At 23.0% G+C, this 24,419-nt stretch overlaps 2 protein-coding genes across 4 annotated transcripts in view; one reads left to right on the top strand and one right to left on the bottom strand.

Annotated features, from left to right (window-relative positions):
• Nucleotides 1-11,437, bottom strand: part of LOC122855788 (dopamine receptor 2) — a 29,194-nt gene extending 17,757 nt beyond the window's left edge. For all 3 annotated transcript variants that reach the window (XM_044157414.1, XM_044157421.1, XM_044157429.1), the window contains exon 1: nucleotides 10,051-11,437. In XM_044157414.1, the coding sequence (XP_044013349.1) occupies nucleotides 10,051-11,258 (1,208 nt within the window). In that variant the 5' untranslated portion in view covers nucleotides 11,259-11,437. The remainder of the gene's footprint in view (nucleotides 1-10,050) is intronic.
• Nucleotides 1-24,419, top strand: part of LOC122855567 (double-stranded RNA-specific editase Adar-like) — a 67,718-nt gene that overhangs the window by 22,757 nt on the left and 20,542 nt on the right. The window contains exons 4-5 of the mRNA XM_044157058.1: nucleotides 4,671-4,734; nucleotides 16,270-16,325. The gene's annotated coding sequence lies outside the window, so the exon portion shown is untranslated. The remainder of the gene's footprint in view (nucleotides 1-4,670; nucleotides 4,735-16,269; nucleotides 16,326-24,419) is intronic.

The following is a 24,419-nucleotide window of genomic DNA, read 5'->3' as shown; positions in this document are numbered from 1 at the left end:
TTTGTTTTAAAATTTAAAATTAAATATTGGATAATGATGAGTTATTTAATATATAATTAAAATATCAAGTGCATAAAATATTCATGACAATACGCTCTTTTTTTTTTTTGAAAGCTAAAAAATTATATTGTTCTGGTTGAAAAAATTCAAAAAAAAAAAAAGAAAAATACTTCAAGTTGAAAAATTAAAAATAATAAAAAAGATTTTATAGTCATATATAAAATATATAATTTGATGAAAAAAAAAATAAAATGTCTTATCTCTAGAGTACTTTATTTTACTATTTATTTTTTGGATAATATAAAATTTTTATTTTTAAATTTATTTGTTTATATTTGATGTATATACATAAAGTGAAAATTAATCAGCGATATTAGTTGACATTATTAATGTTTTCCCTGTTATTATTATATTTGTCATAATGTATATGATCAAAGTAGCGATTTTCATATATAGCTGTGATATTCATATATATATTTTGCGAGGAAAACAAGTCGAGACTCACGTTAATTTATAACTCAACCGGGAAAACACTTGCCGCCGTTTTGTGAGATATGTTCTACCTTAAATATGACCAGCTAAAATGTACTATGTACATAAATAAATGTCCTTGGTGAAATTTTTTTAACAGTTTACTTAAAATATTTATATACTTTACTATAAAATTGTAGATAACAATATAACAATTTTTTTTCTTTTTTTTTTCTTTCATCAACGTTATATTATTTTTATTTTTTTAATTTCAAATTCCACAATGAAAAGAATTTTTTTTTTCTATATATATATTAAAAATAAAATTTAAACCATCAATCATGAGATGCATTTGACAGTTGATGGAAAATTCTTTTTCATTTGTCTTTTATATCCTTTCCACCCTTCAAATATATTATATAGAACCAAATATTTTTGTCACATTGCCAAATAAAACATCACAAAATTGACGTCAAAGCTTCTTTATTTTATAATATCATGGAGGATAAATAAAATAATATATTGTTAGTTTAAAAATAATATTATTAAAAATTTTAACAAACTAAAATTAAATATACGTCTCAATAGAAATTAATATATTTATTTTCATTTTAACCGTGGTTTTAAAAAGTTTATTTTTCATCATTGTGACAAGATTGACTTGAAGGTGCACAATACAATGACAAAAAGACAAACTGATGAAAATTACAAAGCGTCTTCGAGCATGATCCAATTAAAAGTTTGTCCGAGTATATACTGAGTTAAGTGCAACCCTCAATATTTTCACCCCTTTTCGTTTCTCATCAGTTAAGTTATCGATACAACTTGAACTTATTTTTTTAATTCTCTAGAGATAGAAAATAAAAAAAATAAAAAAAAATTATTTTCACTTCTAACTTGACTATATATAAAGTTCAATATATATTTTTTTCTTTTATCACTTAATCAATGTGTGTGTGTGTGTGTGTTGCGAATGAGAAAAAAAATATAAAAACTTAATTTCAATTGGATTATTTATTTATATAAATTATATATTCGTATATTTAATGTGTAAATTGAATGAAAATTTTAGAAAATCACTTGAAACTTTAAACGATATAATAGGATTATTCTATTTCATCAAGCAGAAGGTATACTCAGTTTTGCTTTTGCAAGCAACATTTCATCTTCTACTTATATCTTAACATGGATATATTATATACTTTCTCGTCGTATGTTTGCGTAAAAAACTTCCGGCCACTTTGGTGTTTATGAAAATCCTATTAAATCGCAAATGCAATTTCCACAAATTTACCATTTTATCATAAATATATTATTATAATATATATTTGCAAAATTATTAATATTTTGAGAAATTTATTTTATATATATTCATATATTAATTTACATTTTTTTTTTTTTTTTCAATTATGATTTAATTTTTGGTATATTAAATAAATTTATTGTTTTTATGGGATTTTTTTATAACTGTCTGCGTCAGCAATTTCGTATTGTTGGAAAAATAAATTTGTAATAATAGTGAAAGTCGTCAAAAAAACCAAAATCTTTATGTCATTGAGCTCAAGGGACATATTTGAAATGAAAAAAAAAGAAAAAAAAAAAAAAGAATGAGTTGACCAAGAATTGGACATTGTCCATGTAATTTTCTAGATAACCGGATTTTTTGGTGTCTCAAATCTTTACCATATATATATTTCTAGTTTGAGCTTACATTAAAGTATATCAGATGATTCCCCTGGGTCAAAAACTCTGTATGACAAGTCTTCAAGTTGAATAATACCTCAAATATGTGTGTCTTCTCATATTTATATGTTTACATTCCTGAATTATTCATGAAAATGAAAAAAATTCTTCTCATCATTAATATAGACGTACTTATTTTTATTTACTATTTTATTCTTTTTTTTTTTTAGTAAATATTTTCATTGAGAAAATAAAATTTAACAGTTCAAAATTTGAGCTTAAATTAATTTTGATAAATAATATATAATATTTAGAATTTATTTTTTTTAATTAAAACAAAATAATAAATAATAGAAAAAATTAATTGAATACTTAATTATTGGTTACAATGATAAATAATAATCGCATTAATATCATCAATATTTAATCATATAACATCCATTTGATAAATAATATAAAAATGAATAGTACAGTTGTAATTATCTAAAATGTCTTTGTTTGCGCATTTATAAATTGCAAATTGTTTGATGCTTAACATACTATGCTTTTATATATAAACTTTTGTTTGGTATTCTATGAACATTGAATGCTTAATTAAATGACCCATCGTATCATCATGGATGATATATATAACATTTATAAATTTATTTATCTATGGTAAATTTACTTGTCGTTTAATTACAAACAGAAAACATCTTATACGATAAAATAATAAAATAATAGAATAAAAAAAAAATTAAAAATAACAAAAAAAAAAAAAAAAAGTGGTAACATTGAACAAGAGCAAGCAAGCAAAGCCAGTGGCACATGATTGGCCATAGTGACCCAATGACCATCGATTTTCACGTTTACCCGGGTAAATATCCGTGAAGCGTGATAGTTACACGCGGAATTGCACTATATATATATATAAATATACATACAAGAGATTCTGTCATGGACACACTTGGCTTTATTGGACACGCGATTTGCAATTTAACCTGACAACCAAGGGCATGAATCATCGAGAGAATTTTTTTTTTTTTTTATTTATTAAAAAAAATTTTTTAAATCAATTTATATGAAAATATATAGATTGTATATAACAATCAATTTAAGGTTTTTTTTTTACAGTTTATATTAGCGTTGATTGAAAATAATTTATATTATATAAATCTGATGTAAATTTTTTACATGTAGAAACAAAAAAAAATAAAATGTTTATATAATTAGCTTGTTGAGAAGAAAATTTATAATTAATTGAAAGTTAGTTGCTATTGTTAATTTAATATTTAACGATGCATAAATATTTATAGTTAAAAATTTATTCTCATTTGTGATATTTCAAAATTAATGAAAATTAAATTGAAAACGTTATCTACCGATGTCAAGACAGCGTGATAGAGACTGATCAAACGAAGTGGAAAAAGACGTTGTAAATTAAGATGAAAATGTTATATGTATATAGATAGCGAGAAAATGCATCAGAAGCATAATTAAGGTTTCTCAACTAACAGTCAGCTTAATTAATTCAAATAAATTAAAACCCCTTAGTTGTTATTCAGCGTGTATCCATCAACCCTTTACCTTCTTAATATATACTGGGTATTTGATCAAATTCACAGATTTTACATTTTTTTTTTTGGATGTATTAAAATAATCGTGTGGTTAATTTTCAAGTATTTTTTATGTATATTAAGTGGTCAGACAGTAAATATTTAATTCAAGAAAATATACAACAAATAAATTGACTAGTTTACTGCTAGTGACAAACGAATTGAATATGACTTTGAAGTTTATTGAAAATAAAATATTATTGTTAAAGAAATAAATTCTTGTTATTTATTTTTACTCGGAAAATTTATATAAATAGTGATGAAAGTTTGAGACAAAAAAACAAGAAAAAAAAAATGAATAAACGTAAATACATTGAAAAAAAAAATAAGAGAAAAATTGTTTTAAAAAAAATTTATCGAGACAATTCAAAATTTTTTTCTTTTATCAACATTGTTGTTTATGAAAAAAAAAATATATGATGAAATAAAAAAAATATTTTCCTTGTTTTCAACTGATGCATTGGTAAATATGAACAGGAATAATACATTTTGCATGAACGTAAATGTGCAGCTCAAGGCAATGTGGTATTTGTGAAAACCCGTGGGGAAAATTCTAAAGGTACCAAGTGACATGGAAATATCGAAGATCCATTCTAAGTTTGGGATAAGCTTTACCCAGGTTTCGTGATTCCAAATTGACGCTGTTCACTTCAGGCATTTTTACCTTTTTTTTTTTTTTTCATATATATTTGCCACTGTCATCGTTATACCTCGATTTTTTCTCTCAAACGTTCTGGAAATTTACGTCAAATAATTCATAAAAAAAAAAAAAAAAATTTACTTTGTATAAAACATTAAACAAAAAACTCATAAATTTATCAATTTATATATTTTATAAGTTATTATTAAAAATCATACATATGTATAATTTAATTTTGAAAATAATATATATTAATGTTTGTTTTTTTTATTTTGTTGCAGGATAATGGAACAAACCGAGAAAATCAATCTACACTTTTCTCATCATCATCATCTGCAATAACGAGTAAGTTTATCAAATATTTTTTATTTTAATTTTCAGAAGACAAAAGTTTGTTTTTTTTTATCAAATAGTAGCTATCTAAATGGATACACGTTGATTTGAGCTTGATAACCGTAAAATTTTGAAATCTTTTCGAGCTTAATTTTCAACGACAAATTGAAGGTCGATATTATATTTAACATTTAACCACCTGGGATATTGAAGCAAGAAATTTTGTATATACATATAATATATATGGCTACTTTCAACTTTGAATTTATCAAAAGCAAGCTTTATTTAATATTATATTATATGCAAGGTTTCATTTGCCAATTTCTATATTTGTCTAAATTTCTCATTCCTTATACACCACAATTTATCTACGTTCATACATTGAATAACCATATACTTTTTAGTTATCTCAATACCAGAAAAGCTCTTGAAAGTATATCAAAACTCGAATTTGGTTACAAACTTTAAACTCATTCAATCTATACAAAATGTATAGTTTACCTATATTTGTATAGATATAAAATTAATTAAATTTATTTATTTATTAATTTAATTTATATATCTAGTTTATAATTTATCAACAAACATCTATCTTTGAAACATTTTGTGGTATATATATTTCTAAAATACATTGAAAAATCCATTTTATATACACCCTTTTACGTGCTCACAATAAAAAAAAAAATAAAAATAATGAAACAAATATTATTCTGTTTGTACAAGAACAAATAAAAATATGAAAAATAAAGTGTAACCGATCAAAGGCCAGACGTGCAAAAACATTCTTCAACTTGATACCCAACCCGTTAATCTCTCCAAGGATTTCATGATATTCTTTCACAATTCATCATCTACAATTTTTTTTTTTTTTTCACGATATACCTCATTTTTATACAAACACATTTGTGCTATCACACATACATTTTTTATACCTTTCAAAATTTACTCTCAACTTTATTGTTTTTATTTTTTTATTCATCATCATCATCATCAAAAATGAAACAAACCATATACATATAAATCATTTTAAAATCATCAAAATTATTATTTTTTTATAGCTTGTCAAGCATATGCATTTTATTTTTCAATCATTTTTATAATAACAATGATGATTTTTAATTTAAAATTATTTTTATTTTTGTTTTTGGATTAGTTTTTAAAATAATTTTTTTTTTTCTTTTTTTTTTTTTTTTTTACTTTTGTAAAAGAGTTATGAACCAAAGATTTTATTAAAACTTTTATCGAGCTATATTCCGCGGAATCACGCTTGGTATCGTTGCACAAAGTTGGTTAACGGATGCGACAGCTGGGGGGAAAGTGAGAAAATGAGAGAGAGAAAAAGGTCAGCCAGTTGGAGTTTGTGAATTTCCGTTGTTATATATGGAACGCGACAGTTGGAGAATTCTATAAATTTAAATATAATGTAACCGAAGGTGTAAATGTCTGTCGGAAATATATATATATATATATTATATATACACTTTGATCCATATTTAACAAATATATAAAAAATACTGTCATTAAAATATTGCATTATTATACGTTGAGTAAAAAAAATTAGGTTTCATTGATTTTTATATATTGTTTAATTCAATTTGCATTATACATCTATCCATCAATATTATTATATATATATTTTTTTTTCTTTACTTGTCTATATACTTTTAGTTTATTTGAATTTGATATATTAACATCCTCAATTTATATCGGAGCTTTGTGGTGGGTCTTTGTACTTCATAGTCTCAATTTTCTTTTATCTGGTTAGATGGATATTTTTTTTTTTTTTTTATTGCATATTCTTTGATGATTCTTTCATACCAGCACTTTTCTTTTTCAAGTATCTCTCTGACATTTTATTGTGTCATTTGATTTTGATTTTTTTTTTTGTATTATTGTTTTTTTTTACCTTCTTTCTGGTCTCTTTTTTAAATAGGCTTTTATTTTTCAATTTGAATAAAAAATGTGGGAAAATATTATTTGTCAAGTGTAACAGTGTGAAGCATTTTTTTTTTTTTTTTTCCCATTGAAAATGTTATTAATATGTAGGGTAAATTTTTATTTAAAAATATAAAAGTATAAAACGCATAAAGTTTAATGAAAAAATAAAAATTCAAGTCAAATTTAATGCAAGTATCGAAGTTTCTTTTTTGAAATTATTTGCTTTGAAAATATTATACATATATTTTGTAACTAACTGTGTCTCCATATTTTGAGGTTTAAACGTTTTTTTAGTCTATTTATTTACTTAAACGTGTTTTTTAATTTGTAAAAATTAATACTAAAATTTATGATATAAAAAAAAGACTAAAAGTTAAATATGAATTTACTTAATTTAATAAAAAAAAAAAAAAGCTCAAAGTTAATTAACTTTAAAAAAAAAAAAAATTACATATTATATAAAACTTTATTTTCAAGTACTTAATTCAAGAGATTTTAAACTTCAGAATTTTATTATAAATTTATGTATTTATTAATTAAATTCTATTCAATCAATTTCTTTTCACACTTTAAATTAAAAAAGGAAAAAAAAAATTAAAAAATTAAATTATTAATTTATCAATTTATTATATTATTTTTTATTTAAATATTATAATATTTATAAAGATTTAAGAGTTCGATTAGATAAAGTTAATTTGTTTACTTGAATCAAATACTTTATTACTTTTTTTTTTTTCACTTCAAAACATTGGTGATTGCATGAGTAGATAATAATCAATCAGTAGGAAGATAGTTATCAGATTAGTTACTTTAGTAAATGTTCATGCTATTGTGTTCATCTTCAAGTTGATCAATCCCTAATAGTATCAATTTGCTACCTACATATATTATTTATATTTTATTATTATGTGTATATCAAGCTGTTATCTTTTTTTATAAAATTTTTATTTATCATCATAATCAAGTGGCCAGAAAATATTAAATAATTTTTTTCTTTTTCCATTGTTTATTGTCTAGTTAAACCAAAAAAAAAATAAAATAAATTTACTGAAAGAAAAAATCAATAATGAGTTATAATCACGATGGTAGACAGTCTTAGTAAAAAAAAAAGATAGTATTATATATAAAAAATTTAGTAAGATAAATTGAAACGATAACTGATGCTCATTTATATATAAAATACTTGAAGTGTAAAATAAAAAAAAAAAAACCGTCATTTTTGATTAACTATTTTTTTTTCTCTTTATAAAAATAATAATACTACAATAAAAATTAAAAATAAAAAAAGTATATTAATATAGTTTTTATTTCTTAAAGAAAAATAAAATTAATAATTCTCAAGTAATGTCCCTATATGATTATAGTCAATTTATAAATTTTTCCCTTGTTCAATGACCGAGTGAATCCTCTAAGAGTGAATTGAAAAAATTCCTAAAATTCTTATTGACATTTCCCCTCTTTAATATAGCTTTTAAAATTACAAATTAATTTCAAAGGAATAAAACAATGATAATAAATAAATTAAAAAAAAAAAAAGTATAATATATTTTTCATTTATAAAATATATGAATTGTCATAATAATTTGATATCGTAAATTTTCATTTATAGTTGATTAACCAATATTTGATAAAATTCTATTTAATTGATATTATCCAGCTAAATTATATAAATAATTAAACTGCTCACATCATATCAAAATCAATGTTGTCAAATATTTTGACATGACAGTACGTCACGTCAAAGTTATTAATAATAAAAATAAAAAAATGTTCATCAAAACTATTTTATTCATTTTTTTTCCACAAAAAAAAAAAATAAATAAAAAAACAATCTGTGCTAATGTCTCATTTCAATTTCCCTCGACGAGTCATTTTTTAATAATAAACATTTTTTATTTTTTTAAAAATTTTTTTTCAATATTTCATCAAACAGTTGTCATTGTTTCACAAAAAAATATATACATAATATTCAAATGACTAACGTTTTTTTTTAAGGTTGTTTGTAAATATTTGAGTTTCTACTCGATTTTTTTTTAATTAGGCTTATTTTTTAAATGAAATAATTATCTATCTTGACAAATTATTTCAATTTTTTTTGCCTCGGCTTTTTATAGATAATGAATGTCAAAGTTGACAACTTTTATACACGAGAATAGTGCGAAACAATTTTTTTTTTCTTAAACAGCATATAGTAGATTCGTTGTCTACTCGAAAACTTTTTTTTTTCTATCAAATTGTAGATAAGAAAAAAACGAATATAATTTGAAAAAATAAGTTATATTTGCCACGGATTTTAAAAGTTATTCAAATTTAAAAAAAAAAAATATTTGCTTCCTCGCGGCAAGTGATGCGCACAGACGTGACACACACAAGCATATAATGTAGCTGTGTACTGTACTTGCTCGCTAGCAGTAGTGTTAGTGTCTGTCTGTATATGCACGGACACACTTAAAAGCCGGTTTTCGAGACAGAAGCGCAAGAAAATTTCGGGTACCCGGGCATGAGATATAGCGTTACGATATACGGGCCCCTCAAACTACAAATATTGGTTCGACGATGTCTTTTACAAACAACCTTAATGAAGCAATATTGTTCAACTAAAAAATTTATTATTCATTTTTAAAAAATTTTATTTTTTAGACTTGTGTATATATAAATATAGTGAGCTTGTTTTGTTCATGATATTGAAAAAGTTTTTTATTTTACTGACACAACCACGTTATGCCATATGGATAAGCTTTAAAAGTATACTTTCAATGTTTTATGGATTATTTTGTTAATAACATCTATACGATATTGCAACATAAAAAAAAAAAAAACATATTATTATTATTTTTCAATATTTTATGGAAATGTTATAGTGACATAGTAGCATTAAAAACAACAAAAAAAGTTTGATGAAAAAAAAAATAATAGATATATAAATAAAATATAGTAAATACTGGATGGAATACAAATTGTCCTCTTTATAAGCACTTTGGTGAATTGACCAGTGATCCCTTTATATATATTTATGAAAAATTGTCCATTTGACCTCATAATAGTGTTGTCATTAAATTTCTTATAGGAAGAAATTAAATATATTTTTTTAAATAGAAAACAATTGAAATTTTATACAATCTTATTATGATTATTATTTCCTTTTTTTGGCTCATGGTAAATCTATATAAACCCCATGGGAAATATCTAATATAATTAAATGACTTTATTTCAAATGACTGCAATAACGCGCGCGTTTATTTCTCTCTAAAAAATTTCAATAATGACTTTTTTTTTTTTTAATTTTATTTTCAAAGTTTTATTATTATATATACTTTGATTTATATTATTTATATAAAACAATAGTTAGATAATTTAATTTTTATAAAATTTAATTTTACAATTACTAACCTTCTAAAGTCTCGACTCCAACATGCATAAATGACTGGATTCATACCACTGTTTATCCATCCAAGCCACGTAACAGCAGCCGAAACAATTTCTTCTTGCCATATACATTTTGAGCAGAAACCAGACCATAAATTAACAACAAAAAATGGTAACCAACATATTATAAATACACCCATAACAATACCAAGTGTTTTAGCTGCTTTTTTTTCTTTAGCAAATTTAGCTAATTTTCTTGATAATGAAAAATTTTTACCAAGATGATGTTTATGATTAATTCTATTTGATGGTATACGTGTTAATCCATTATTATTATTATTATTATTATGTAATGTTATTGATTCATCTAATTCTTGTAAATCTTCTGGTGTACTTGATGCTGTTCTAAATAAATTTCTTGGATCAGTATGTGTTGCACCACCTCTATGTATTCTAAGTGTTAATTCCAATTCACCAGATGCCATCATAACTTGTTTTGTACCAAGTTTTAAACTTCTTGTTTGTATAACAGCTGCTCTATATATTCTATAATATGTAAAAACCATAACAAATAATGGTAAATAAAAACTAATTGTTGATGAAAATATAAGATAACCAAGATGTTCTGTAAATGGACATTTATCTTTTGGTACAGCTTCTGTTCTAACAGCACGCCACCATGCTATTGCTGGAAATGATATTGCACTTGAACATATCCATACAATTGCAATAAGTAATGCAGCACGTTTTCTACTCATACGTGTTGGATAAGTAAATGGATCAGTTATTGCCCAATATCTATCTAAACTAATAACACATAAATTTAATATTGATGCTGTTGAAAATAATACATCTAATGAACGCCATATATCACACCAATCAGTACTAAATAACCAACGATTTTCAAGTACTTCATATATGGCACTGAATGGCATTACAACAAGACCAACAAGGCAATCGGCAAATGCTAATGATGTTACAAAATAATTTGTTGCTGTATGAAGATAACGTTCACGAAATACAGCAAGTATAACTAATGAATTTCCAAATACTGTTGCAACTGAACATAGTATTAATATTATTGCCAATCCAACACGATCACTTGCTAAATCCCAAAGATCATCAATTGTTACATTTTTATTATATGTTGAATTATAAAATGTACGATTTAAATCACGAGCCAGTATGGATGACTCATCCCAACCGAGTAAAAATATCTCACTTTCGTTCATTGTGTATTTTTTTCTTTAATTTTTTCCTTTTATTTTATTTATTTATTTTGTTTTTTTGCATCAATTTTTAAAATTGTATTTCAAGTCTTATTGGACTGACGATGATGACCACCACGTTTCCATCGTCTCACTTGCCTGCGCAGCTTCATGATACTGATAGTAAATTGATTTTTTTTTTTTCTTTTATTTCAGTCTCTTACATATTGAAAATTGACAAAGCATCAAACTGATTATTTATATAATATGAATGAGCATCAATGATTGAAATTATTTTACATATACTAGCAAAAAACTATACGATATATATTTTGATTAAAAATTTATCATCAATCATTCAGTATATTAATAATAATGAATAATAATTAATATTTATCAATTTTTTTTTTCTTGTTATGAATAAATTATGCACATGTATAATCATGTGTTTATATATAAATTGTGAATTGGGCTTTTCGCATGAATGACAAGGGTGAAAAATTTGAACAATAAATTTTCGCATTTGCTGTCATGTCATATGTATGAATACAATGAGATTTGAGTAAATTAAATTTTACGGATATTACGCTCTTTTTTTTATTTTATTTATGTCAGTACAATTGAACAATAATAAATTTTATTTTTTTAAATTTTTCTATTCATTTTCCAATAATCTTTTTAATTGAGCAAAAAAAAAAAAAAATTATCTCAACTTTTCAACATTGACAATTTAATCTGACAATTTAAATATTGAAAGAGAATAAAAAAAAAAAATTGAATCGTGCTTGCAAGAAATAATTCAAGTGGTTATTTATTTCCTTGAAATCCGAGAAAATCACTGTCATTAAATATTAAATCGATAAATTAAAAATATAACGATTTATCGGAAATTAAATTAAAAAAAAAAATAAGAAAATTGTAAACATTATTTAAATTAATATTTAATTTAATGATATTAATTTAAATAATGTTTACAATTTTCTTTGATTTTTTTTTTGACTGTATTGATGTTTTGTTTATTTATTTTAATGTCGCATATTTTTTTTTTATTTTTTTATTTGTAAATCTCATCAACGTAAAACGGTGATTGAAAGTGTTGTGAATACAAGAGTAAGGGGAAAATGTTTATAAGCGATCTAGTGAAAAAAAAATAAAAAAAAAAAAAAAAAGGAGATGACTAAACTGGAGATTGGTGAGAGTTGGAAGTATATTGAAAGTAGAGCAAGCAGAGGGAAAATTTACGTTGATAGGTTTGGGCAGGGTCAGGCTTTCATCCGTGATCCGATCGAATGTTCACCCCTCTTTGATCAAAGGCGACTTTATCCACGAGCCTACCAATTTTTTTTTTTTTTTTTTCTCTCTTTCTATTTCGTTACTTTAACATTATCTATTTTTTTAAAAAAAAAAACCCTGCACATGTTCTTTATTATCATTACCTGTATTCAATTTTTATATATCATTTTTATAAATTCTCATTACTATATCATTGTGTTATATTAAATATAACATTGTAAAGCTTTATCAATATAGAATTTTCTTTTTTGTATATTGAATGATAATAATAATTTTTGTGTTTATAGTATTTCTATAAACACAATAATTTAAGTCTTAAATCTGTTAATTACATTGACCAATTTTAAACTTAGTATACAGGTGTGTTGATACTGCAGTTGACATTGGAAACAAGAACAGACATATATAGTCTATATATACAACTGTGTACTTTATATATACAGTTGGAAATTACTAGCTGTACAACTGTGATGAAATTTTACCTTTTATCTTTGTCTCTGACACTCACTCACTCTACATATATTTCTCTCACCCCTTATTCAATCGGTGTGCCAAATTCTGTTTGCCAAATGTTGTATATTTCCCTAGGGCATATGTTCTTGAATTGCAAATTCACATTGTATACGTCCAATACCTTATCGATATATACATGTTGATGTTTTGATTGTATATCCCTTGTAATGTTCACTCGTGTCACCACCACCAATACACTCAATAAAATTATATTTCAAATAATCAGCCACCTCAAAGTTCTATTTTTACATCAATTTTTTAGTACATCTATATTTTTTTTTTTTTTTATTGTTTTTTCATGAATTTATTCATGTAATCAATGAAAAATTAACTTTTGTTATTTATATTTTATTTTTATGATTTATTTATATTTTTATTCAGTTGAATTGCTTTTGTAGTTTACAACGTATTTCGCATGAATTTTGAAAATTTTATATATGTATATACCATTGAATTTCAATAAATACATATATTTATTTGCAAAATTCACAATAGAAAATTTTTAATAATACGTTAACTCAAGTTTATTGTTGTTAATAAAATTAAATTTACAAATTTATTGAATTTATTTATGATAAAGCTCAATTTTACAATGGATATAACAAAGAAAATGTAATAAATAATACTTTATATGTGTATAGTGTATTTTTTTTTTTTTCATCGTAATAATAATATATAATATCAAGTACATATTAAATGTTGATATAAAAAATTATTATTCAATAAATAGTAATAAATTTTTTTAAAATTGATTTATCATAAAGTTTATTTAGGCTGGTTTTTTAATATAAATTTAATATTGCTGTATATAAAACATGATAATTTTTATAGAGTAATAAATATAAAAAATAGAGATAAAAAAAAATTTTTAAATAGATGATGGTTAGTTTAACGATAAACCAATGATTCTCAAAGAAAAAAATATTCTATTTTATCCGGCAATTTAGTAATTAAATTATTGATTTTTAGTTTTTTTTTTGATCATCCAATAAGTATTTTAAATGCTTAAATAATTTTATTATTTATAAAATAATAATATTAATAATGTCGTCATCATCACTGACAATAATAATAAAAAAATAAAATATATATATATATAAAGTTTAATTAATTAGATGGTGTAGAATTGTTGGAATATATATTCAATAGTTTAAATGACAGTTGTAATTTATGATTACAGAAATATATGTATGTATAAAATAGTTGAGTATGATACATTCTATTGCCTCGGGAGTTTGAATTATACATACATTTAAATTTCTACTAAATGTCTTGATTTGGTAAAACTTGTGTCAGAGTTTACAATTGTAACTGTGATATTAATTCAACACATCAAAAACTCAAGAATATATATTTCGTCATGTTGAACACGTATGCGTTTATCAGTATAATACTAAATTACAATTTTCATATTTGTCTTTTCTCATAATAGTCTAGTTATTTTTAATTACCCAACACTTTTGCATGTTTGTAAAAATAAATAAATCAAATAAAAAAATAACAATTTATAAATAAACTCGCATATATGATTTACCTGTTGCTAAATTGAATTTGAAATATCAGAAAAAAAAAATATATATGATTTTAGGAAATAGGAAAAAAAAAAAATGATGATGATGATGATAATAATAATAATTCAACTAAATTGAATAATAGACTATTTTTTTTTTTTTTTTATCCGCTTGTAGATAAATTCTGGATGAGAGAGATAAAAAAAAAAAAACTCAAAAGGTAAATCAGAGATTACTTTGATTTTACAACAGAAAATGTTTAAAACAATAAAGTCTATTATCTGGATTTATATTATTTGTCATCTTTAAGTATATTACGTTTTTTTTTATTTGATTAATTTTTTTTTCTTTTTCTTTTTTATTTTCGAGTTTCATCAAAAGGTTGTTCATTTTATCCCTTGGGGAAAGTAAATATATATATGTATATATATAGTATCAAGGGAAAAATAAAATAAATCCCACATGTTAAATTAAACGTGTGTAAGAGTAATTATATTTATGTGATATCTTAATTTCACCGTGCGTGATCAAGTAATATGTGCTAAAACTATAAGTATATTAATATTCATGTTATACAAAAATAGATTATATTGATTTTTCAATATTTCAACTTATTTTAAATGTCGAAATATATACCTATATATTTCCATTAGAAAAACAAAATAGAAAAAAAAAATAAATGAGATAAGCAGTTATGTAGTAAAACAGAACCATCAAAAGTATCAAGCTTAATATATAGTATATATATTCACCCTCCCAATATTCGGTTAACTCCCGAATCTCTTCAACAAAACGTTTCAACCCTCTTTGATTTTTTTTTTTTTCTTTTATTTTATTATTTATATTTATTTTTCTTTTTTTTTTTTTTTTTTTCTTCTTCATGTACAATTCCTCTTCCCTCATTTCAAAGCAATATTTTTTAACACTTTTGTCTTTTTCATTTTAACCCAGAGGCTTTTTTTTTTTTTTTCCTCTTTATTTTGCAATTATGAATGTGAGCTTTTCTCAACGAGTCGTTATTTTTTTGTCGTGCATGCGCGTGAGAATACTCGAATATCTGGCGACAAGCGTCCACAAAAGGAAGCTATAATTTACAGCTGAGTTATAATCCTGTTCCATAAAACATACACTTTTCGTCTATTTTTTTTATTTCTTCATATATGTATAATTTTATTTTTTAATTTTTTTATAATTATTTTATTTTTTTTTCACATAGCCAACAACCAGCTTGTTGAATTTTTTTTCGTTACTTTTCATCATACTGATTTAAATATAATTTTTTTAAAAAACATGTTATATTTCATTTATAATAATATAATATTAATTATTCTCATTGCAATGACATTGTATACAATATGTAAATATATCATCATATATTGTTAATGAATAATTTCGTCTCTTGTCATAAAATATATACAATCCATGAATTTTGTTAATTATAATCCAAGATACATATAAAAAGTTTTCTCATTTGTGAATAATTTTATCTCATCAAATAATGTATTCAATAAAACTTTTTATAATGAGTTGAGAAATTTATTATAATTTTTTTTTTGACATTATTTAATTATGAAATTCATCATTAATAATAATTAACAATAAATAAATAGATTGATAAATCATATATATATTTTTTTAAATGTCATTTAATATTATTTTATTAAAATACTTGTCATCAGATAAATCATTACATTTTTGTTTTTTAATTATTGTTGCAGATATGAGTTTTAATGGGACAAGCCGATAACAACAATCATCATTAACTTCAGCACCGGTGAGTTTAGCAATTTTTTTTTATCTATTTTTTGATTTTCAAATGACCAGTCTCTTTTTTTTTTTTTTTTTTTTTTCCCCAAAACATTTTATTTCCACTTTTATATTGGCTGACTATTCACTTTTTATACTACTTGAATTTAAAAATATTCGGTGATATAAATAAAAAAATTAATATAGGTATTATCTAAAAAGTAAAAACTAAAAATAATTAATTTAATTTGAAAATATAAAAATTTATTTTTCGTAAAATTTGTATATTTCAAAAATTTATAAATTTTTTCGAGAAAAAAAATCAAAAATAAAATACACACATACACACACATATAGCTAGAAAATAAAATATATAGTTTTACTTTTAAGTTTTTAAGGTCACATATTATAGATATATATAGTAGTGAGTTTTGTATATATGTGGATTATTTATGGTGTTTTCCTGGGGCAAAGTGGCGCGAGTGGTTGCTATTTATGGGATGACCGTGGCGTTGTAGGCGATGTGCTTATTACTGGAGCCAGTATGACAGAAAACATGTACATGTATATATATTATGTGTATGTGTATGAGTGAGATAATAGTGGTAAAGGGGGTTAAAATGAGAAAGAGTAAAGTAACACGATAGATTTTGCGTACTCATCTATATAGTACATCCAAGTACATAAACGAGTATCGGATGATAGCTGTGATACTGGTCGATGTTGTGAGCCAAGGGGTTGTTTAAAAGGCTTTATATATACGATGAGGAAAATATATATATATGTATGGTAAAATAAAATAGAGAAAATAATAACAACCAAGAGAACTAACACGCTTCGATACATAACCGGGGGCGACGTTGAACTTGCTTCTTACGGATCACCTGATTCTTCCTCGTTTTAAACCCCCCTGATACGATCAATCCCACCAATTGCCTAACCTATACGTTGTCTTTTTTTTTTTTCTAATGTTTTCTTTATAAATTTATTATTTATTTATTTTTTCTGATGCTCTTATAATGAGTAATTTTTTATGTCAAGTCGTTTTATTTACCGAGATAATGAATTTTTCTCTACACATTTTTTATTTTACTTTTTTTTTTTTTTTATCAATTTTATTTCTGATGAGCTTTTTTTTTTTTGGGAGGTTTTTTTTTTTTTTTAACGTTGGCTAGAATGATGAATCGAATGTGATACGAATCGAAGGTAATTTAGAAGAGTTGAAAAAGGAGATATACGCGTTCATTTCTTTTGATTTTTTTTTGTATTTTTTTTTTTTTTACTTTGGCGCAAAGAAACCATAAACTTCAAGGACGAAATGTCTTATTTTTTGACGATGTACCGTGTAGTCATACGATGTTGGACAATTCTTTAGCATGGACTTTTGTACCAATCAAGAGCATGAAATTTCAACCCACTCACACTATTATCCACCAATTTTATTTTTTCTCTTACTCGCTCTTTCATGCAATTTATTTTTTATTTTTTTTTCTTTTGATATGTATACTTGGGTAAACATATAAACCCCCGAGATATAGTATAAATTGTAATCGAATGAAAAAGAATTGTTCTATTTTAGTCACAAAATCACGATAAACAATACAGGTATATTATACAATAACTCAAGAACAATATTTTATCAAGTTTGTTGGTTTTTATTTTTCTTTGACACTTATTTTCAAATATAAATTTATGATAAATTTATATTTATTTATTTATATTTCCTTTATAATGAAATATAAATATTTTCATCTATATTTTTTATATAGACATATAACAACATCCCTTTAAATTATTATCAAATTATTTTTTAAATTTAAAAAAAAAAAAATAAAAAAATAGATAAAAAGCCAATCAAACATGAAATTTAATAATCAAATTAAAAAAAAAAAAAAACATTCATTATAATGCGTGGCAATAAACGATTGTGTTAAATTTAATTTAAATTGATTGAAAAATATTTTGTAGCTATTAATACTTATTGGCTATTATTTTATTTTTTTTTTTATATATAATTAAAAAAATCCATCAATATATAAATTACTAAAATTTTAAATTGATAAAAATTTCTATTTTATTCAATTGACTGAAAAAATTTCATAAAATTGATTATACTTCTGTTTATTTTATTATTTTTTCTTTATTAATTTTTTTTTATTAAAAAAATAAAAATATATATATATATATAAACTGTAAAAACTTAAAATAGGTTAAATGTTTGTGAAGGATAAAAAAGAAAAAATATATATCTATATAAATAAATAGATATAGAGTTAGTGAAAAAGCACGTAGAGTGAGGTTTATAAATAGTTTTGGCAATATATATATATATATATTTTTGGAATATGTGTGTGTATCGGTGAATTGTAAAAGGGCAAAACTGTTGAAACAATTTGGTGTAAGGTTGGTTAAGCAAGGGTGTCCTGTGATGCAATGATAACAGTCACACGTACTGGCCATTTGCTTTAAGAATACATATATATATAAGAAAAATAAATACAGGATATCATACAAAAATGTCACTGTATACTAAGACAAAGTTTCTTATTCTACCCTCGCACCAAATGATTGTATCTTTTACTCTGTCATGTGTGGGCGTGTGTAAGACAAAGTTTGTGTAGAGATATTGAGGGGGGTGTGTTACCAAGATATGTCACTAAATTTATCTAAAACCTTTCAAAGTATATATACAACAAATAAAAAACTACCCCCTCAATGTATGTATATAAACATACAAACAAAAAAATATATTTGAATATTGAAAATATATACAAAATAAATTCAGCTGTAACCAGTTATTTATTTGTTTATTTGTTTTTTTTTAAAGTAAAAGTCAGCAATTGATATTTTTTTTTTTATTTTTTTTTTGAACTTGCATTTACAAAACATGTTCATACTTTTTGTACATGAATATATTAAATATATATTTATACACACAAGTAGGTAGATGTATATACAAGAATATTCAACACTTGACCACATAATATATATCAACAATTTTCCTGACCTCAAGAATTTACATTTTGAGAATTGCAAAACCCCTTTTGAAATTTCATTTCGTTCATACATTTGTTTAAACATGAAAAATACACTTGAGAGGTCATTAATTTTCTACTTTTTTTTTTAATTTATATATTTTATAATAAAAATAATAATATTAATAATATAAAAAAAAAAACAAATGAATATTTTATTATTATTATTTAAAATAAATAGTAAGCTTGCTGTATTTGTTTATGTTGTAAAGTAAAATCAAGTTTCATTATAAGAGGGTGAGTTTAACCAAGGGTGCATGGATTCCAGTTAAACCTACTGTTAAAGTGGGTGGTAAATGTTCAAAACTATCCAAGTGTCGCAATTCATTAGTCTACCCATATAGACCATTGTTGTTTTTACAATTGTTTTTGTTTTATTTATTTATTTTTTTTATTGTAAAACATGGTACACACTTGTATTCTATATATAAATTCATTTATATATATATTTTACATAGTACAATTTACATTTAAGTTTTGTTTGCAATCAATTCCATAAAACTTTCAATTATATACAAATTTCTATAAATTATTTTTATATTTTATCTTTCTCTCCTTTTTTTTTTTTTATTTTCTTTTTTTTTTATTTATTTTTTTTTCTTTCAATTTTATCTAATTACAATCGAGCTTTTTTTTTTTTTTTCCAACAACACTTGTATATAAAAAAAAATTACAGCCTTTAAAAGAAAAAAAAAAAAATAAACATAATAATTTATAAATATAAATATTTTTGGTTAATAAAAAACATCATTCTTCGTATATTTTATCGATATTTGAATTTTCTTTTACTTCCGTTTGCCATTATTGTCATCCACTTTTTTTTTCTACATTTTTTATATATCGATCAGTATGTATGTATACATAGAGAACGTTGAAAAGTATGTCGTACGATTGAAAATGGTTATTCAAAAAAAAAAAAAAGGAAAATTCAAGAATATGCAAAAATGCAGAGTAAAAGAAAAGAGAGTGTGACCAAGTAAAAAAAAAAAAAAATAATAAATCTATATACTTTATATGGACATGAGAATTCGTGTGGTGAATGTAAATTTATTGTCATGGGATTTTAGAATTCAAGCTCAGGTGTTAGATTTCATATTTTCATATGTCACACATTGAGGTTACACATTTATTTTCACTTGCAAAAAAAAAAATAACACGCAATTGTGCAGGCAAAAAAAATAAAAAAACATGAACAAGTGCTGAATTTTATTAAAAACAAAACAAAACTTCTTGATATATAAATAATTTGTAATGCCAATGTTGTATAAAGTATTTTTTTTTTTTCTTCTACTTTATCATTATTTTGATCCTTTTATTTTTACTTTATCATTTTTTATTCCCCTTTTATTCTCCTTCTCATATTATTTATTCTCATTTTACCAATATATTTATTTTTTTCCCTACTAAGAAAAAAAATGTATATAATAAAATCTCCCTAAAAAAAAAAAAAAATTGCTCATGTTTCCGAAAATTATCTATTATTTATTTTCAAATATCGACATAATGATTTTAATAAATATATATATATAAAAAAATGAATAAAATCTGCAATAAAATTTCGACGGAAACTGACACTCTTGATCACGCAATGTATTGTAGAATGTGGGTTGATTCTCTACATTGAAATCACAATAAATCAAAATGACAAGTGCCCTTAAACAACACCAATACATATTAAATATGACTCGAGATACAATTGAAAGATTGTTTAATTCATTCAATACTATATATACAACTTAAAAACGGAAATATATACACTATATATTTTCATTAAAAAGTACTTGAATAATTGATTTATTAATTCAAGTATTAATTTAAAATGAATAAATAAATATAACAATTAAATTATCATATAAAGTATTTAAATTTATTCTTAATTAAAAAAAAATTTTTTTTTTCAAATCAAGTTGATGTTTTCATTAAAAAAAATATAATTAAAATCAATTAAAGAAATAACTTTTTTTTATTGAAAATATATAGCTGTTAATTATCAGGAATATTTTAAATTTTTGTGCTTTGATTATGTGAAAAAAAAATGAGAAATTCTTTGCAAATATGTATTTTTAATATCAAAAAATTTTATTGAATGACGTTTTTGTTGTTGTTGTTGTTGAAATCACAAAGCTATTGCTGACGCAGTTTATTTTTCCATATTGCTACACATTAGTACATGTAGAATCGATTTCGTTCTCCCTATTTTCTTGGTGTTTTTATGCTCAAATAGAGTTCACATTTAAACCAGCATCGATGTACAGATAAGAACTTGGACAATATGAAAAAATAATAATAATAAACCTCATATATATATATATATATATATATATATATATATACACAACTAAGAATAGAACAAAAAAAAAGAAAAAAAAAAAATTGCACAAAGGATATCATTATCAACACAAACAATCAACTTTATGTATTTTTATTTTTTTTTTTTTTCCATTCACCTCATTTTTTTTATTTAAAGTTTTTTATATATACTTATGCAAAAATAACTCTCGAATCGTTAGACTTGTTGTATTTATATTTTTTTATTTTTATTGTTGACAAAACACTTTGTTGTTTTTGTTGTAAATAGATTTGGTTATTGTTTGGGTTATTACTTGTCTTTCTCCTCATTCACATTAGAGTAATGACTCAATATATTGTCAGCCATTTGTCTACCATCCAATAGACAACTGTCTTCTTTTGTGATGTATTGTTTGAGTATCTCATGTACATATATCATCTCCACAATATCCAACCACAAAAACAAAAAAAAAAAAACCCCCCGAGTTCTAAACTATATTTTTTTTTTTTATTATTCAATATTGTACTATTACAAATAAAAAAAAAAAAAAAAAACGTATTTATCATGTTAAAAAATAATATATAAAAAGAGATATATAGGAGTACAGAAAATACCATGAAATAATCAACTCGATTTAATAAACGGTGCATGGATTTATTTAATTTAAAATTATTTTAAAATCATTCAATAGTTTGTTGAAATAAATCAAATTATTTTCACTTATCCATTCTTGCTTATTAATCAATTTCAATGTGTAAAGTATAGATTGAAATTCTAGTAAATATTGTAAAATAAACATCACCAATTAAAAGTATTGATATAAAAAAAAAAAATATAATTTACCATTGTGATTGCTTGTTGTATATGCTAACGAAAAAAAAAAATAATAATAATAAAGGGAAAAAAAAATTGCAAAGATATCACGACTGGAGTATTATAATCAAAAAATTCTAAACACAAATTTTTATGGTTAAATAATTCTGAAATAAAATATCCTGATGAATAATATAGAAAAAAAAAAAAAAATTGTATATTGTTTTAAATACACAAAGTTTATTTTATTTTTAGGATATTTTTTTTTATGCAGATATTTTTTTCGTTTAAAATAATTTTTATTTAGGATATATTTAGTCATGTAATCTTTGCCAATACATCAGAATAATAATAAGAAAATTTAAGTATCAAGATATAGTACATATTGATGTAGATGGATAAGTGAAGACAGGCTGTTGATTTATAACAGCTCGTTGTGATAAGTTTATTTAAAAAAAAAAAAAAAATTAAAGATATATACATAGTGTAGGTATACGTGCTTGTTGTGACAAGCACTTACATATATATATAAATTTTATATATATAGAGCAACATGACAACATCAGCGTTTAATACTTCTTGTTGAAGAAGATGGAAGTGTTCCTCTCAAATAATCGAAGGGAATTCAAATGGATTGGAAATCACGCGGAGAATTCCCGGAATCAAATTTAAATTATCGTACAAGCTATAAACCATTTAATTTTCCATTAAGGGATTTTTTTTTTTTTTTAAAAAAACCCTCTTTCATCTCGCTCTTTCTCTTCTTTACCTTCTTTGATTTTTTTTTTTTCTTCTTTTTTTTTATTACTTCCTCTCAGTTAGTTCAAGAGTATTTTGTGCTATACAATTGTGCAATGCGAAGCCCAGTTGTGGCAATTCTCTTGCACTATAGATGCAATATTACAAATGAACGACCATTCAAAGCATCAAGGTATACCCAGTTGTCCTTTGTCCATTCATCTATTAGTATATATACATATATATTCCATTGATTTTGTATATATAAATACAAATCGAACACTGCATTGTGTCCCCATCACTATATTGATTAATTACAATAATAATTGGAATATCCAAATAATCTTTAATTGTTCAATCTTTTATTATTCACGTAATTATTCAAGTTATTTATCAATAAATAGTTGAAAAAATAATCAACTAATTTTCAAAGTTAAAGATACTATGAAAATTTTTAATTAAATCAATTTAAAAAAAAAAACTCTGTGCTTAATTGTTTGACAAATTTTTTTTTTTAATTAATTTAATTTATTTTCTCAATTTATATTGATAAAGCTAAATTACTTATTTGAAGACATATTAATATTTTTTTTTTTTTTGGTTCATCAAATCATCAACTATTTTCATTATTCTTGATTATCTCGAAATATTAAATTAAAATAAAGCATTGATATATTATTATTCATTAATTAAAAATATTATATAATAAACTTTTTTTTTTTTTTTATGAATATTGAAAAAAATAATTAATTAGCTTTTATCTGTGATGAAACAAAAATGTCTAAAGAACTTTACATTAGCAAGAAAAAATAGCTTGAATATTATCATATACTTTTATGAAAAAATAAAAAAATATATAGAGACAGGCTACTTAAAACAAAGAGATTAAATTCTTTTTAATAAAGTCAATGTTGGTACTTGACGTGGTTAACTCGTGTCACGTCTTTTTAAACCTTTGACTCGATTATCATAATGCAACTAATATTACTATAAGGTAACTTAAACTATTATATATATAAACTTGAAAACTTTTTTAAACTACATGTCCTGTGTTTAATAATAGAGTTTATTTATTCAATAAAAAAGATGAGAAAAATTGTTTACTTTTTTAAAATTACTTGAATAACTAAATATTTTTATTATTTTTTCTCAGAAATTTTATGGATATTTTTTTTTTTTTTTTTTTATACGGTTTAACGTCAACTAGATATAAAGCAAAGTTGAAAAAATAAAATTATATAAATGA

This window comes from Aphidius gifuensis, linkage group LG1 (assembly GCF_014905175.1).
Source record: "Aphidius gifuensis isolate YNYX2018 linkage group LG1, ASM1490517v1, whole genome shotgun sequence".
Lineage (NCBI taxonomy): Eukaryota > Metazoa > Arthropoda > Insecta > Hymenoptera > Braconidae > Aphidius > Aphidius gifuensis.
Note: the sequence above shows the minus strand (reverse complement) of the source record. Positions and strands in the feature narration are given on the sequence as shown.